General features: G+C 38.3%; 1 protein-coding gene across 9 annotated transcripts in view; it reads left to right on the forward strand.

Annotated features, from left to right (window-relative positions):
* LOC117409019 (interferon regulatory factor 2-like) overlaps positions 1 to 12,624 on the forward strand; it is a 61,503-nt gene that overhangs the window by 34,729 nt on the left and 14,150 nt on the right. For 8 of the 9 annotated variants that reach the window (XM_058998432.1, XM_034014530.3, XM_034014529.3 and 5 more), the window contains 3 exons: positions 6,067 to 6,159; positions 7,240 to 7,339; positions 10,363 to 10,539. In XM_058998432.1, the coding sequence (XP_058854415.1) occupies positions 6,067 to 6,159; positions 7,240 to 7,339; positions 10,363 to 10,539 (370 nt within the window). Of the gene's footprint in view, positions 1 to 3,553; positions 3,719 to 6,066; positions 6,160 to 7,239; positions 7,340 to 10,362; positions 10,540 to 12,624 lie in introns of those variants that run through there. The other variant, XM_058998451.1, reaches the window with a different exon arrangement.

The following is a 12,624-nucleotide window of genomic DNA, read 5'->3' on the forward strand; positions in this document are numbered from 1 at the left end:
TGGCTGAAGATATCTTCTTGTAGGGGGTTTAGTTGTTTTGTTTTTTATTCAATTGGAATTTTACTCAGTCCTGTACAATTATATTAAAAAAAAAAACCCTGCTTACTATCTATGAGAAGATTTAGTTTTGGTTTCTCTTACAGAGAAATTACAAACAAACAGGTAAATTACAGTGAGAAAAATAAATAAATAACCGAGTAGGATATATTTGAGTTTTGACAGAAATCAAACCGATATTCAGAAGTAATATTTTTTGTTAAGAAAAACAACTGCATCACATTCAACTACCGTTCTCTCTCCTCTTCTTATCCTGCCCCATAGCAACCAATACACACTCCTGATTCGCTGGTACTGTACTCCCCTGAGCTCCCAATTCCCACCTAATAGGCTCTCGTTAACTGTCAGTAAATGTACTGTATTCAAGCCCCCAAAACACACAAGAGTATAGTGCTGCAGATCGGAGCCACTCATGGTGCTGTTTCTAAAATGCCTCAAATCATTTAATATAATATTGCAGCGTTTGTAAAGCATAGTATTATTAATAAAGGCCGCCCCGTTTCAGGGCCGCATAATAGACATTAACAGATATTTACATATTAAAAGCAATAACTAACTTTAACTTAAGCCCTTTTCACACTGGCACCTACCCAGATCCAGACCCGGGTCCTTGCTACCCGGGTCACAATCCTGCGTAGTGTGAAACCACGTGCTTGGGTCATACCCAGGTTAACCCAGGTCCCAGCAATCCATCTCAGGATGTGGGTTGACACGCTTTGACCCAGGTTGAGTGTAACAAAATGCGTAATGGCTGTTTGTAAGCCGACGAAATAACAAACATCCATTCGTGAAGGCTGCGTGAAGGTTTCACTTCCGCGAGGAACGTTTTTGTTTATTCTGTTTAGCCATATTTTTGTTGCTTGAGACACACCATGAGCCAGATTGCAGCAGGGATGAAGAAACATTTGCTTTAATCAACATTTGGGCCAACAGTTCAATCCAGAGAAGCTTGGATGGAAGCATCTGTAACAAGCTGCTTCCAGGGCATTGATATGCTTGTTGTTTACTTGCGTCTGTCACCCAGGTCAACCCTGCTTTAGCAAAAGCAGTGTGAAATCACATAGTAAACCCAGGTAGGTTCCGACCCGGGTGGAACATGCTAGTGTGAAAGGGGCTTTAGTGGTGCTTTGCTTCATAAATATCTATGGAGAAAAACAAGGTCTTGTTATATTTTTTTTACAATTCCATTATCATCAACCTCAAAACCAAAATATTTCCTTATTACACTTAGAGGTTGTTAATTTTCTAGCCATTCTGGTAGTAATTAAATCTTAAGCTGTGCTGCGTATAAATGCTGACTCAATTTTGCATTAGTTTGAGATGTGTTCTAAAAAGTGTATCTAGTTTATAATACCGAAAGTTCGCATTAAACCATTGTGATGAATAAATTAATAGCGTAAGTTTTCACATGGACAAAATTCAATGAAACACAGACACATTCTCATGCAACACTTAACGGAGGACCAATAGTGTCAAACTTAATGCAGCATGCAAATAGCATTTGGTACCTAAACGCCAAACAATAGAATAAAATGGTTAAATAATACTTGTGTGTGGTGTTTCTTTGCTTACGAGAGTGACAATGATTGATATGTATCGGGTTTTTGTATCTTAATATAAAATAAACTTGACTATACTGTGTTTGTATTTTTAGCAGTATATCATATCAAATATCGATATTGGTGCCCATCACTAATCTTTATGGAATTTCACTTTTTTTTTTTTTTTTTTTGCCTTTTGGTTCTTTGTTCTTTTGGACAGAAAAACAAACGTTCTGTATAGTTAAGCAATTGTCAAAACTTTAATAAATGAAGAAAAAAAATGCATGTAACATAACATTGACTGTACTTTGTTGGGACCCCCCCCCCCCCCCACATTTTCCTCTGCGACTTTCAGTTTTTTTAGTTGAGTGGGTTACAGTAGTGAATGGGGATAACATTTATTAAATATTGATTTTTTTAAACAGACAGCTGCTAAAAGGCTAGAGCCAATATTAAGCAACAATTGGAAGAAATAAAACTATATTAGCATTTTAATGGTAGAAAACTGGCAAGGACCACTTAGTTGCAGTGAGGAGCAAGTACATTATTGTTCTGAGCTGTTCCTTTCTAGTTTCATACTGATTCTATATTCTGTGTTTAGTTTCAGCTCTCTTATTAAACAGACTTGTCTTTCACTTCATTTTACAGTGGGGGGTTGATTGCCCATCTAGGATGATGAGGATTAGTCACTAAGTTAAGTACAGGTAAAATTATATATACAGTCACCTCCAAAATTATTGGCACCCTTGATAAAGATGAGCGAAAAAGACTGTATAAAATAAATAATACCAGTACTGAGCTATATTGTAATTTTCCAACATGTGGAATATATTTGACTTTATTAATGATTCAATGGAATCAACCAAAATTACACATTTCTCAAATTATAAATTTATTATAAAAAGAAATGAAGTCTCACAATTATTGGCACCCTTGTTTTCAGTACTTTGTGCACCCTCCCCTTGCAAGGATAACGGCACTGAGTCTTTTTCTATAATGTTTAATGAGATTGGCGAACACATTGGGAGGGATCTTAGACCATTCCTGCACTTATGGACTGCCCTCTTCAATTGAAACCACAGGTTTTCAATGGGGTTCAAGTCCGGAGGCTGAGATGGCCATTGCAAAATGTTAATTTTGTGGTCAGTTAACCATTTCTTTGTGGATTTTGATGTGTGCTTGGGGTCACTGTCTTGCTGGAAGATCCACTTGCGGCCAAGTTTCAGCCTCCTGGCAGAGGCAACCAGGTTTTTGGCTAAAATGTCCTGGTACTGGGTAGAGTTCATGATGCCGTTGACCTTAACAAGGGCCCCAGGACCAGTGGAAGCAAAACAGCCCCATAACATCAAAGATCCACCACCATATTTTACAGTAGGTATGAGGTTCTTTTCTGCACACGCATCCTTCTTTCGACGCCAAACCCACCGCTGGTGTGCGTGGCCAAAGTGCGTGTTACCTCATTTTTATACCCCAGTGAAACAGGAAGCCATGGAAGGCCACAATACAATTCCTTAAGACTGAGATGAACTTAAAGAAGTAGAATGTTAATGCAGATTTAATTTTGTTTGATTTTATTTATAAGAATCTTTAGGGGTGCCAATAATTCTGACACCTATCTTTTTGAGAAAAAATGTTATTACTTCTTAATAAAAAAACTTTTTTCTCTGAGCAATTGTATTAGAATAAAAGAATATGCTTTTCCCATATATTTGAGCATAAAATATAGCTCATTACCTGTGTTTATTTTATACAGCCTTTTTTGCTCATCTATATCAAGGGTGCCAATAATTTTTGAGGTGACTGTGTATATATATATAATCATACTGTACGTTTATCTTCAGTGCGAGTACTTGCAGCTAAGCTTGGAGAATGACCTTAAGGTTTAGTTATCAGCACACAGCCACATTACAAAAGTTGTGCCATTACCCTAGTAAAGCCTAGTGTGGGTGTAACGGGAGTGGGTGCTCGACAGAGCTGCACTGAAAATGGTAATACTTCTGCATCTAGAAAGTGCACAAAATGACCAACTTATTTTCTTTGGAGTGTAATAGCAGTTTTATAAAAAAGGACGGATGCTCAGAGGTCCCATTCTCGGCTAGCAAAATCACTTGGAGTACAGGGTGAGTCATGCATGCATTGTTTGAATCCTGATCGAAACAGAACTTGCCTGGGGAAGCACTTTTCCGTTTCTTAGGTTTAGTGGAGGAAACGCTGTTGGCTTGACAGCAGGAGTGCTGCTGATCATCAGCACACCTGATTGTTACGTGGTAGTGAATGGGGTACAACGTATTTAAAATGGTTTAAAAAAAAAAACAGACAGCTGCTGGAAGGCTAGAGGCAATATTAAGCAGCAATTGAAGGGCAAAGGCACATTTTCAAAAAGGAATAAAACTATATTATCATTTTAGTGGTAGTAAACTTAGTTGCAGCTACAGTTGGAGAAAGTAAATGACTGTTCTGAGCTATTCCTTCCTAGTTTTATACTGATAAAATGTGCCCTTACCCTTGCTGTTCTTACTGAATAGGTCAGTTTCATGTGTGTTGTTTTTGTAATCTGTTTATGAATACAATTGCCAGTAATATTTTAGAAAATATTTGTTAAAATCCGATTTTTCGTTGTAAACACATCATTACAAAAAAAGCACATTGGATTTAATCTTGAATAGAAATATTTTCAACTCAAGCACTGAACTGATAGCAGTGGACACTGAGGGGCTGTGGATAGTTTGGGTAGCAGTGGGGGTGAGAGAGACTGCTAACAAAGCTGATAATAGGTGCTAATTCTGATGGGGACTTTTTTCTGTGAATTGAGATATTTTTATATTTTGGAACTGGGAACTCAATCTTGGTCTTTGAAAATACATGGAAATGACTGTACTTTTGGTGATCTGTGTACTGATCCAGGTACTTTTATTTATTTATTATTATTATTTATTTCTTAGCAGACGCCCTTATCCGGGGCGACTTACAATTGTTACAAGATACCACATTATTTTTTACATACAATGACATTATTTTTACATACAATTACCCATTTATACAGTTGGGTTTCTATTAGAGCAATCTAGGTAAAGTACCTTGCTCAAGGGTACAGCAGCAGTGTCCCCCACCTGGGATTGAACCCACAACCCTCCGGTCAAGAGTCCAGAGCCCTAACCACTACTCCACACTGCTGCCCTTATTGAGCATCCACAAAGTAGCCACAAAGCTACCCAGTTTCCAGAATATACAGTAATAAGTTTCTTCACCTTCAGTTTGAACACTGAGGGGTAGATGTATTAAAGTGTTGCGGCTGTCACAATAGTTGCAAACAAGTCGGAAGTCTAGGGTGAAATGTACTAAACAAGCGCAATGGTGTTAGCGACTTAGCTTTGCAGCAACAGTTTTTCTTTGCGGTTCAACCTTAAATGATTATGTAATTATGTGCGTTCCTGCATAAATTCGCAAAAATGGGGTGGAGATTAGGGTTCTCAAATATTATAATGAGATGTACTAAAGCTGCAGACAATTGCGACACTTACAGTTGCATCAATTTGTTAAGAACTTGAAAGCACGTCTTAAACAGTCGCAATTGTTGCTCGCATTTCCCAGTATGCTTTTTCTCGTGCGTTGCCAGTTGTGCTCAATGCGTTTTTTAGGCTAACACAAGTACCCATTTTTACCTAAAAGCATGGTGTACTTACAAGCCTTGAAAACTAATTTCTATGACATTTCTGATTTCCCCAACATGTTGGGAGCAATAGACTGCACATGTTAACCCCTCCAGATCATTCTGAACATCTCTGTAGGAATAGGAAACACACCTATTATTCTATTAATTGCACCACTGACTAACTTAAATAAAAACTGACAGTATACATTTGGCTTAGAGGCTACTCATGATTATATGAATTAGTGGTATAATGCAAACTTTGTTGCTGTTCCCTTGAAATTTGTATTAACGAGTAGGCTAATGACTGTCCTCCTGTAATCATAACTTGTCAATGCGGCACCATGATCTATTTTGTGTTAATTGTCTAGGCTACTAAGTAGGCCAAGATAATAATAATAATAATAATAATAATAATAATAATAATAATAATAAAATCATTTAGATTCCATTTAATCTTTTATTCACATTGTACACCACTGTGTAAAATGCAGCAACATGATTTATTTTGTGTTACCGGTAACCTACAGGCTAAGGTAAAAAGAAAAAGCTAGGTATTCATTTGATTTTACTACCGTACTGTATACTGTATAGGTGTACTGTACAGATTTATATTTTCATAATGTAACGTGTACCTACCCAAAACACATTTTGAGCAATAATTTATACATTTAAAGTGCATTGAGCACTATAAATGTATGTGTGTGCGATTTTATTGTATTTTTTTAAAACCCGACACCTTATGTCGGACAAACAGATCTGGTTTAGCGAGGGGCTACATCTACCCCTCAGTGATGCAGTTTCTCTTCTTGGTTTTAGGTCACCATGCCAGTCGAAAGAATGCGTATGCGACCGTGGCTGGAAGAACAAATTAATTCAAGTAAAATACCAGGCTTTAAGTGGGTGAATAAGGTGAGTATATGGGCTGAGCTACTAATTTACATTCATGTGATCTCCAAAGAGTCATTGTACTAATTACTGTGGATTCACCTCACAATAACAGAACATTGGGATTAGACTTTCCCTGTAGAGCCTAGGCACAATTGACGTCTTCAGCCACTGAATGGAACAACCACAGTTACAACATAATTGTGGTACTGAGTAACATTTAAACAGTCCCATTACAATTAAAGGGTGAATGGCTTGATCCATAATATTCACATCTTTGTACACCCCCATATGATAGATCAAGTGTCTGGTGAAAAATAGTTTACGCCGTTACATTTGTCCAGAACGACTTTGTAAATGTTACATCTCTGCAGCCCTGTTCAGTTTTGTTTCACATGAAACACATTTTGAGGCTAGGGCCCTTTCTCATGCCTCAAGTGTTTTTTGATCCCCAGTGGAACTTTTTATAGTGTATTAATGTATGAACCAGCGATGGTTATTTTACTGAAAACATATCATTTGTACATTCTTCAAAGCACGTTAACTAATATGATGTTCAATATTGGATGCAGACCTAGAGTCTTCACATTACATTAAATTCTATATAAACAATTTGAACTTTGCTGTATTTATAATGCTAATGCAATCTTTCATTCAAAGCCTTTACCAATCTGTGTTACTAAAAATAAAGTATTTAAGAAAAAAAAAAAACATTAAAAAGGACATTATCAAAACATCTTTGTATTAGTTTCAAAAACAACAAATAAACAAATGATACATTTAAGACCCTGCAAATCAAGAATCTCTTCTCTGGAAAATGCAGTCGTTCTGAAGCTGGGGTGCTGCCTGTTTTGCTGTAATAAGGTTGACAGATTGGTTGGCAGGGAATACAGCTTCACAATTACATTCAGTTCAGATCGTATCTGAGATATTCTTATGAATGGCTATAGCTCTTGCCATTATTGTCACCTGTACTGCAGCTGTAGCACCAGCAACTGTTGACCCAGTATTGCACATAATAGGCAACAATACTTAATACAGATATCTAATAAACTTGGTGAGCTGCTAGCAAGTGTTGTAACAATCCCTGTACTTTACTTACAGGAGAAAAAGATTTTTCAGATTCCCTGGATGCATGCAGCTCGACATGGTTGGGATGTGGAAAAAGATGCTCCTTTATTTAGAAACTGGGCAATCCATACAGGTATTGACATTGTGTGTGTTTGTGTGTGTGTGTCTATATATATATATTTGCTCCAGAAATGTTGGCGACCTGTTGCATGTACAGCACTAAGATATTCGTGCCAAAAATGTTTACGTTTTTTTTTTCATATGCGAAAAACTATTTATGGCTTTACAGTATATAAAGTCATATTTACTGTCCAACCTTGACTGTCATTATTTTGACTGACTCATATATTAAATATGTACAGCAGACTCAGCTAATAGTGGAAAATGAAATGTCCCTCAGGAAGAATATTGTTACCTCCGGCTTCGGGCATTATAGCCCCCTGTCGGTAACAGTAGTCTTCCCTTGGGTCAATAATTTTCCACTGTAGCCCTCCTCTCCAGTCCATTTACTATATATATATATAAAACAGGGCTGCAATATATTATTGAAAGAGCACAGGACCAAAGCCAGACAACTGTTTTTTTCAAGCTCAGACTGTGACTGTGCAATAAGGAATTCTGTAGATACATAGGTGCAATATTACAAAAGGATATGTTGCAACATGTCCCAAATGGATTGCTGGTAACAAACTTTGCAATGACGCACTGCTGGCATAATGTTTGTAAGTAGAATAAAGCAATGTACTTTCTACATTAATGTAGCACCACCACTCAGGAATGGATCGAAATGTGCTACTAGTTCAAAGACAAGAATAGACCTTGTAAGTGCATTCATTGAACTTTTATTGATACAAAAAATATAAAAATAAATAAAAAGAAACCATAAAATGAGTAATAGGATCTAATTACTGTAGGCATTATATGGAAGACTGTATAAAAAAAATGCAAAACCAAATTATACTTTTTACAAAACACCATATAGGTTCTTTGACCGGATAGCATCACGGCCCCAGCTGTTACCAGCAGGAAGGAAACTGAGAAGCAGTAAAGCTGCAGTTTAAACACTAGAGCGCACATTTATTAATTAATCAACAAAAACAAACAACAGAATAAAGAATGAAACAAAACAGAAGTGACAACAAGAACAAATGCGCCTCGCCCCACCCTCCCCTACCCTACCCTCCCCAACCCTACCCTACCTTACCCTCCCCTACCCTACCCTACTTTACCCTCCCCTACCCTCCCCAACCCTATCCTCCCCTCCCCTACCCTACCCTCCCCTACCCTACCTTACCCTACCCTACCCTATCCTCCCCTACCCTCCCCTACCCTACCCTACCCTCCCCTACCCTCCCCTACCTTACCCTACCCTACCCTACCCTCCCCTACCCTCCCCAACCCTACCCCCCCCCAACCCTACCACCACCTAGCAAAGGCCTTTTCCTCCCTTTATATACATGTGGTCATTCCCCAATTACCACTCAGTTATCTAATTAGGGAACGGCCACATTCCACCTGCGATGGTTGGCAGGGATGGATTTAACCCCATCTCTGCCAACTTACATTCGCCCAGCACTGTTGACACGTGCAGGGTTTAGGCCCTGCCACAGGTTCCCAGTAAGTAAATTCAAATATATTACAATGATCAATAAGATCCAATTGTACTCATCTGAATATATTGCAAGGACCAATAAGATCCAATGATGCAAGATTAAATATATTGCAAAGTTTAATTAATATCCAAAAGGATGGCACAGATTCAAAGAATTATATTGCCAACTCAGACAATTAACCTTTTAAACAGTAGGATGAAACCATTAACCAAACACAAATAAAACCAAACTAATTTAATGTACTAAAGAAAAAGCAATAATCAAAAAAGGTCAAGTATTTCATACAGGAAATCGCAATGCTCATACTTGGGCTTCTCAGACAGAACGCTGTATTGTCACCAGCGCAAACACATTGACAGTCCACCATTACTCTACTACAGTAGTAGAAAACCTTAAAAGAGGGGTGTCCTAAGAAAGGTGTAAAATAGGTCAAAAAATAAAAAAAATGCTTTGTTTCCCACTAGTTCCATTCCTTACATTTAGGAGGAGTGTATATTCCAAAATATGAGTAATTATTATCACCCACAATCAATAAACCCCTTACTCACAGAAAAGCTGGTAATGGGCTGGGGAAATCCACGTAACAAAATTAAACACACAAACTACACTGGCTGTAATCATTCTCTTTGTTGTTTATTTATTGTTTTAATTTCTTAAACACTTTTTAACATTGTTCTTTACTGGGTCAAATGGCAATGTTTTGACAGGTAATTTGTCAGGCCAAAATGTCCCTTTTTTTAATCTGCAGCTTCCAATCTGGTACCCCTTTTACAATGCTTCCTGACATTCTTTTAAATCTAAGCTTCAGTGACTGCTGTGCTTATGGGGACATGGGGATTACATAGCAGCTATTTCCAGTTACGGTATACTAATAGTTAATGTGTTTTTAATGTGCTCTACTAGTGGTATGCACCATGTTTTATCACATGTTTCTTTTACAACACAATTCACACCCCTGGGGCTCTGCTACATAACTAATTTCACCGCTCAACAGCGCATGCTGTCTCTGCAGATACTGTTCTGTTTCCTTTTATGTTTAAATACAATTGCCTCTTGACCAAGAATAGCTGTGCTTTTTTACATTGTAAAAATAATCGGACTGTAGACTAGAAAGGGGCTTTTATTTAGACAGAATCGGGTCACCCACTATAAAAGCTTAGTAAAAGCATAGTAAAGCCCAGAGAGATATGGTGAAGCATATTGAAACATGGCAAACTATGGTAAACACATAGTTTAACCATGGGGAAAGCACGAGAAAACTGCTAAATTACCATGCACATTTACTGTGGTCAACATTAAGGGATGTTGGGTATTGAAAGGAAATGGATATTCTCTACTGAGACAGTGGGCATGGTGGGGAAAAAATAAACAAAAAAAAAGCTGGTGGCAGTGCCCCACTTGCATCCTTTATCTGTGTCACAATACTGTCCCAGTACTTGTTGGATATGATAAACCAATATCTGTTTTCAACAAACTGTCCATGACATATATCGCTGAGTCATTCATTTGTATTCTGAGCACAATTTCTTGCCTGCAATCGTAGGAAAATACCAGCCAGGCCTCGACAAGCCGGATCCAAAGACATGGAAGGCCAATTTCCGCTGTGCGATGAACTCATTGCCTGACATAGAGGAGGTGAAAGATAAAAGCATTAAAAAGGGGAGCCATGCCTTCAGAGTCTACAGAATGCTAACACTGACAGAAAGACCTACAAAAAAAGGTAAATAAAAGATCCCATACAGCAAAAGTATATAGAAAATGTTCTATATTTGTGGATTATAAAATTCTACAAATGTGCAAAGATGTTTTTTGGTATTCCAACTAGGGTTGCCACCTGTCCGGGTTTGACCCGGACAGTCCGGGAATTGGCATCTGTGTCCAGGTGGCAAGAATTAACAAGCTCGGACGCCCTAATGTCCGGTTTTACATGAAACGCATAAGAAACACCAACACTCCTTTCATATTTTCTTTGACATACCATGTAACAGGAAAGTTTGGCGTGAAATTTATTTTGGTTTTATTAGCGGTTTTGATTGGATCGCCAATAATGCTTCCACCAATCAGAACGTGTCGTACATTGAGAGAACCCGCCCTCTGACAGACTGGTATGAAGCGCTGGACACGGGAAAGAATGTGTCAGATGTCAAAGTGAATATGAGAATGGTAGTGAGCGATGAAGCCAATTTGCTTGGAAAAAACTAAAAGCAGACCGGACATTTCCATCAATGGATTTAGAAAATCTGGAATTGATGCGATCAGAGACCGAGGCAGTGTAATAAACTGCGCCTGCTACTGTGGTACCTGTACGACTGCTCTTTTTAAGGTAAAGCAGTTGCTTTTTTTTGTTACATGGGGTTAAGTAGCAGACAAAATTGTAACAGAGTGTTGCAAATTTGCATTGGATTGTTACTGTCAATAAATTGTAGATGCATCTCAAAGTCCTTAAACAATATGTGTTGCACCTTATAAAACTGATCTGATTTTGCCAGTGCTTGCTGGTCTATAAACCAGTTTTAAATTTAAAGCATTTTCGTTTTTTGATTAATGGTTAAAGTTTTCAAACGTGACAATACTGTCCTACAATTACTAAATGATACTGTGATCATTGCACTGCGTCATGTTAGTGAACCATAGCTAAATTTAAAAACTTGAGAGTTAGCAAATTACTATCGTACTGCAGTTAGTAATCCTTTCCAATTACTGGTATCTTAAAATTAAGGGCCATATAAAAATGATAAACATTATACTGCAGCTACATTAGAAGGCTTTGTTCTCCCAAGTTGCTGCAGTGACATAGATGCTATAACCAGTTACTGTAAATAAGATACTGTTTTAGCAGATGAATTTCAGTAAGTAAACTTGTATTTGAATGTTTTTTTTTAATTGAAAGTAGAACTACAAAATGGTGTTGCATTTTTCTTTGTGAACATGGTAGTGATGAATGCAAATTCAAAAACTGTCAAAATCTACCAAGGTAGCAAATGCGCCAAATTGAATACCATCCAAAAGTTACTGATCTGTATATTCTACTGTGCCCTAGGCATTTCAATAATGTTTTCCATTAAATTGATCTGTGTGATTAAATACATAACCTTTACAGTAAAATATGGTTTACTTACGATATATAATGATAATTAAACCACATATATGCCTGCGTATGTATGTTTAAATATTTAACAGTAGCCATTTGTAACATTGAAAAACCCGAGCCAGGGGGCTCCCGAGTGGCGCATCCAGTAAAGGCGCTCCTCGCAGGATGTGCCCTATAGCCTGGAGATCGCTGGTTCGAATCCAGGCTATGTCACAGCTGACCGTGACCGAGAGTTCCTAGGGGGCGGCGCACAATTGGCTGAGCGCTGCCCGGGTAGGGAGGGCTTAGGTCGGCAGGGGAATCCACGGCTCACCGCGCATCAGCGACCCCTGTGGCCGATAGGGCGCCTGTGGCTCTGCAGCGGAGCCGCCAGATCTGTGTTGTCCTCCGGCACTATAGGTCTGGTAGCATTGCTGTGGATCTGCAGTGCGAAAAATGACGGCTTGGAAGGAGCACGTTTCGGAGGACGCGTGTTTCAGCCTCCGTTTCCTGAGTCGGCGGGGGGGTTGCGAGCGGTGAGCCGGGGATACAGATAATAATTGGGCATGCTAAATTGGGGCGACGACTAAATTTATAAAAAAAAAGAAAAACCCGAGCCAAATTTGAGTACATTTGGACTCGCTTTGTCTTTTTACCGACACACAACCGATAGTGTCGTTGTTTGTTTTAGTTTGTAACATGTATTAATAATGTTTGTTAATATTAACAAACGGC

The sequence above is a fragment of the Acipenser ruthenus genome, chromosome 2 (assembly GCF_902713425.1).
Source record: "Acipenser ruthenus chromosome 2, fAciRut3.2 maternal haplotype, whole genome shotgun sequence".
Lineage (NCBI taxonomy): Eukaryota > Metazoa > Chordata > Actinopteri > Acipenseriformes > Acipenseridae > Acipenser > Acipenser ruthenus.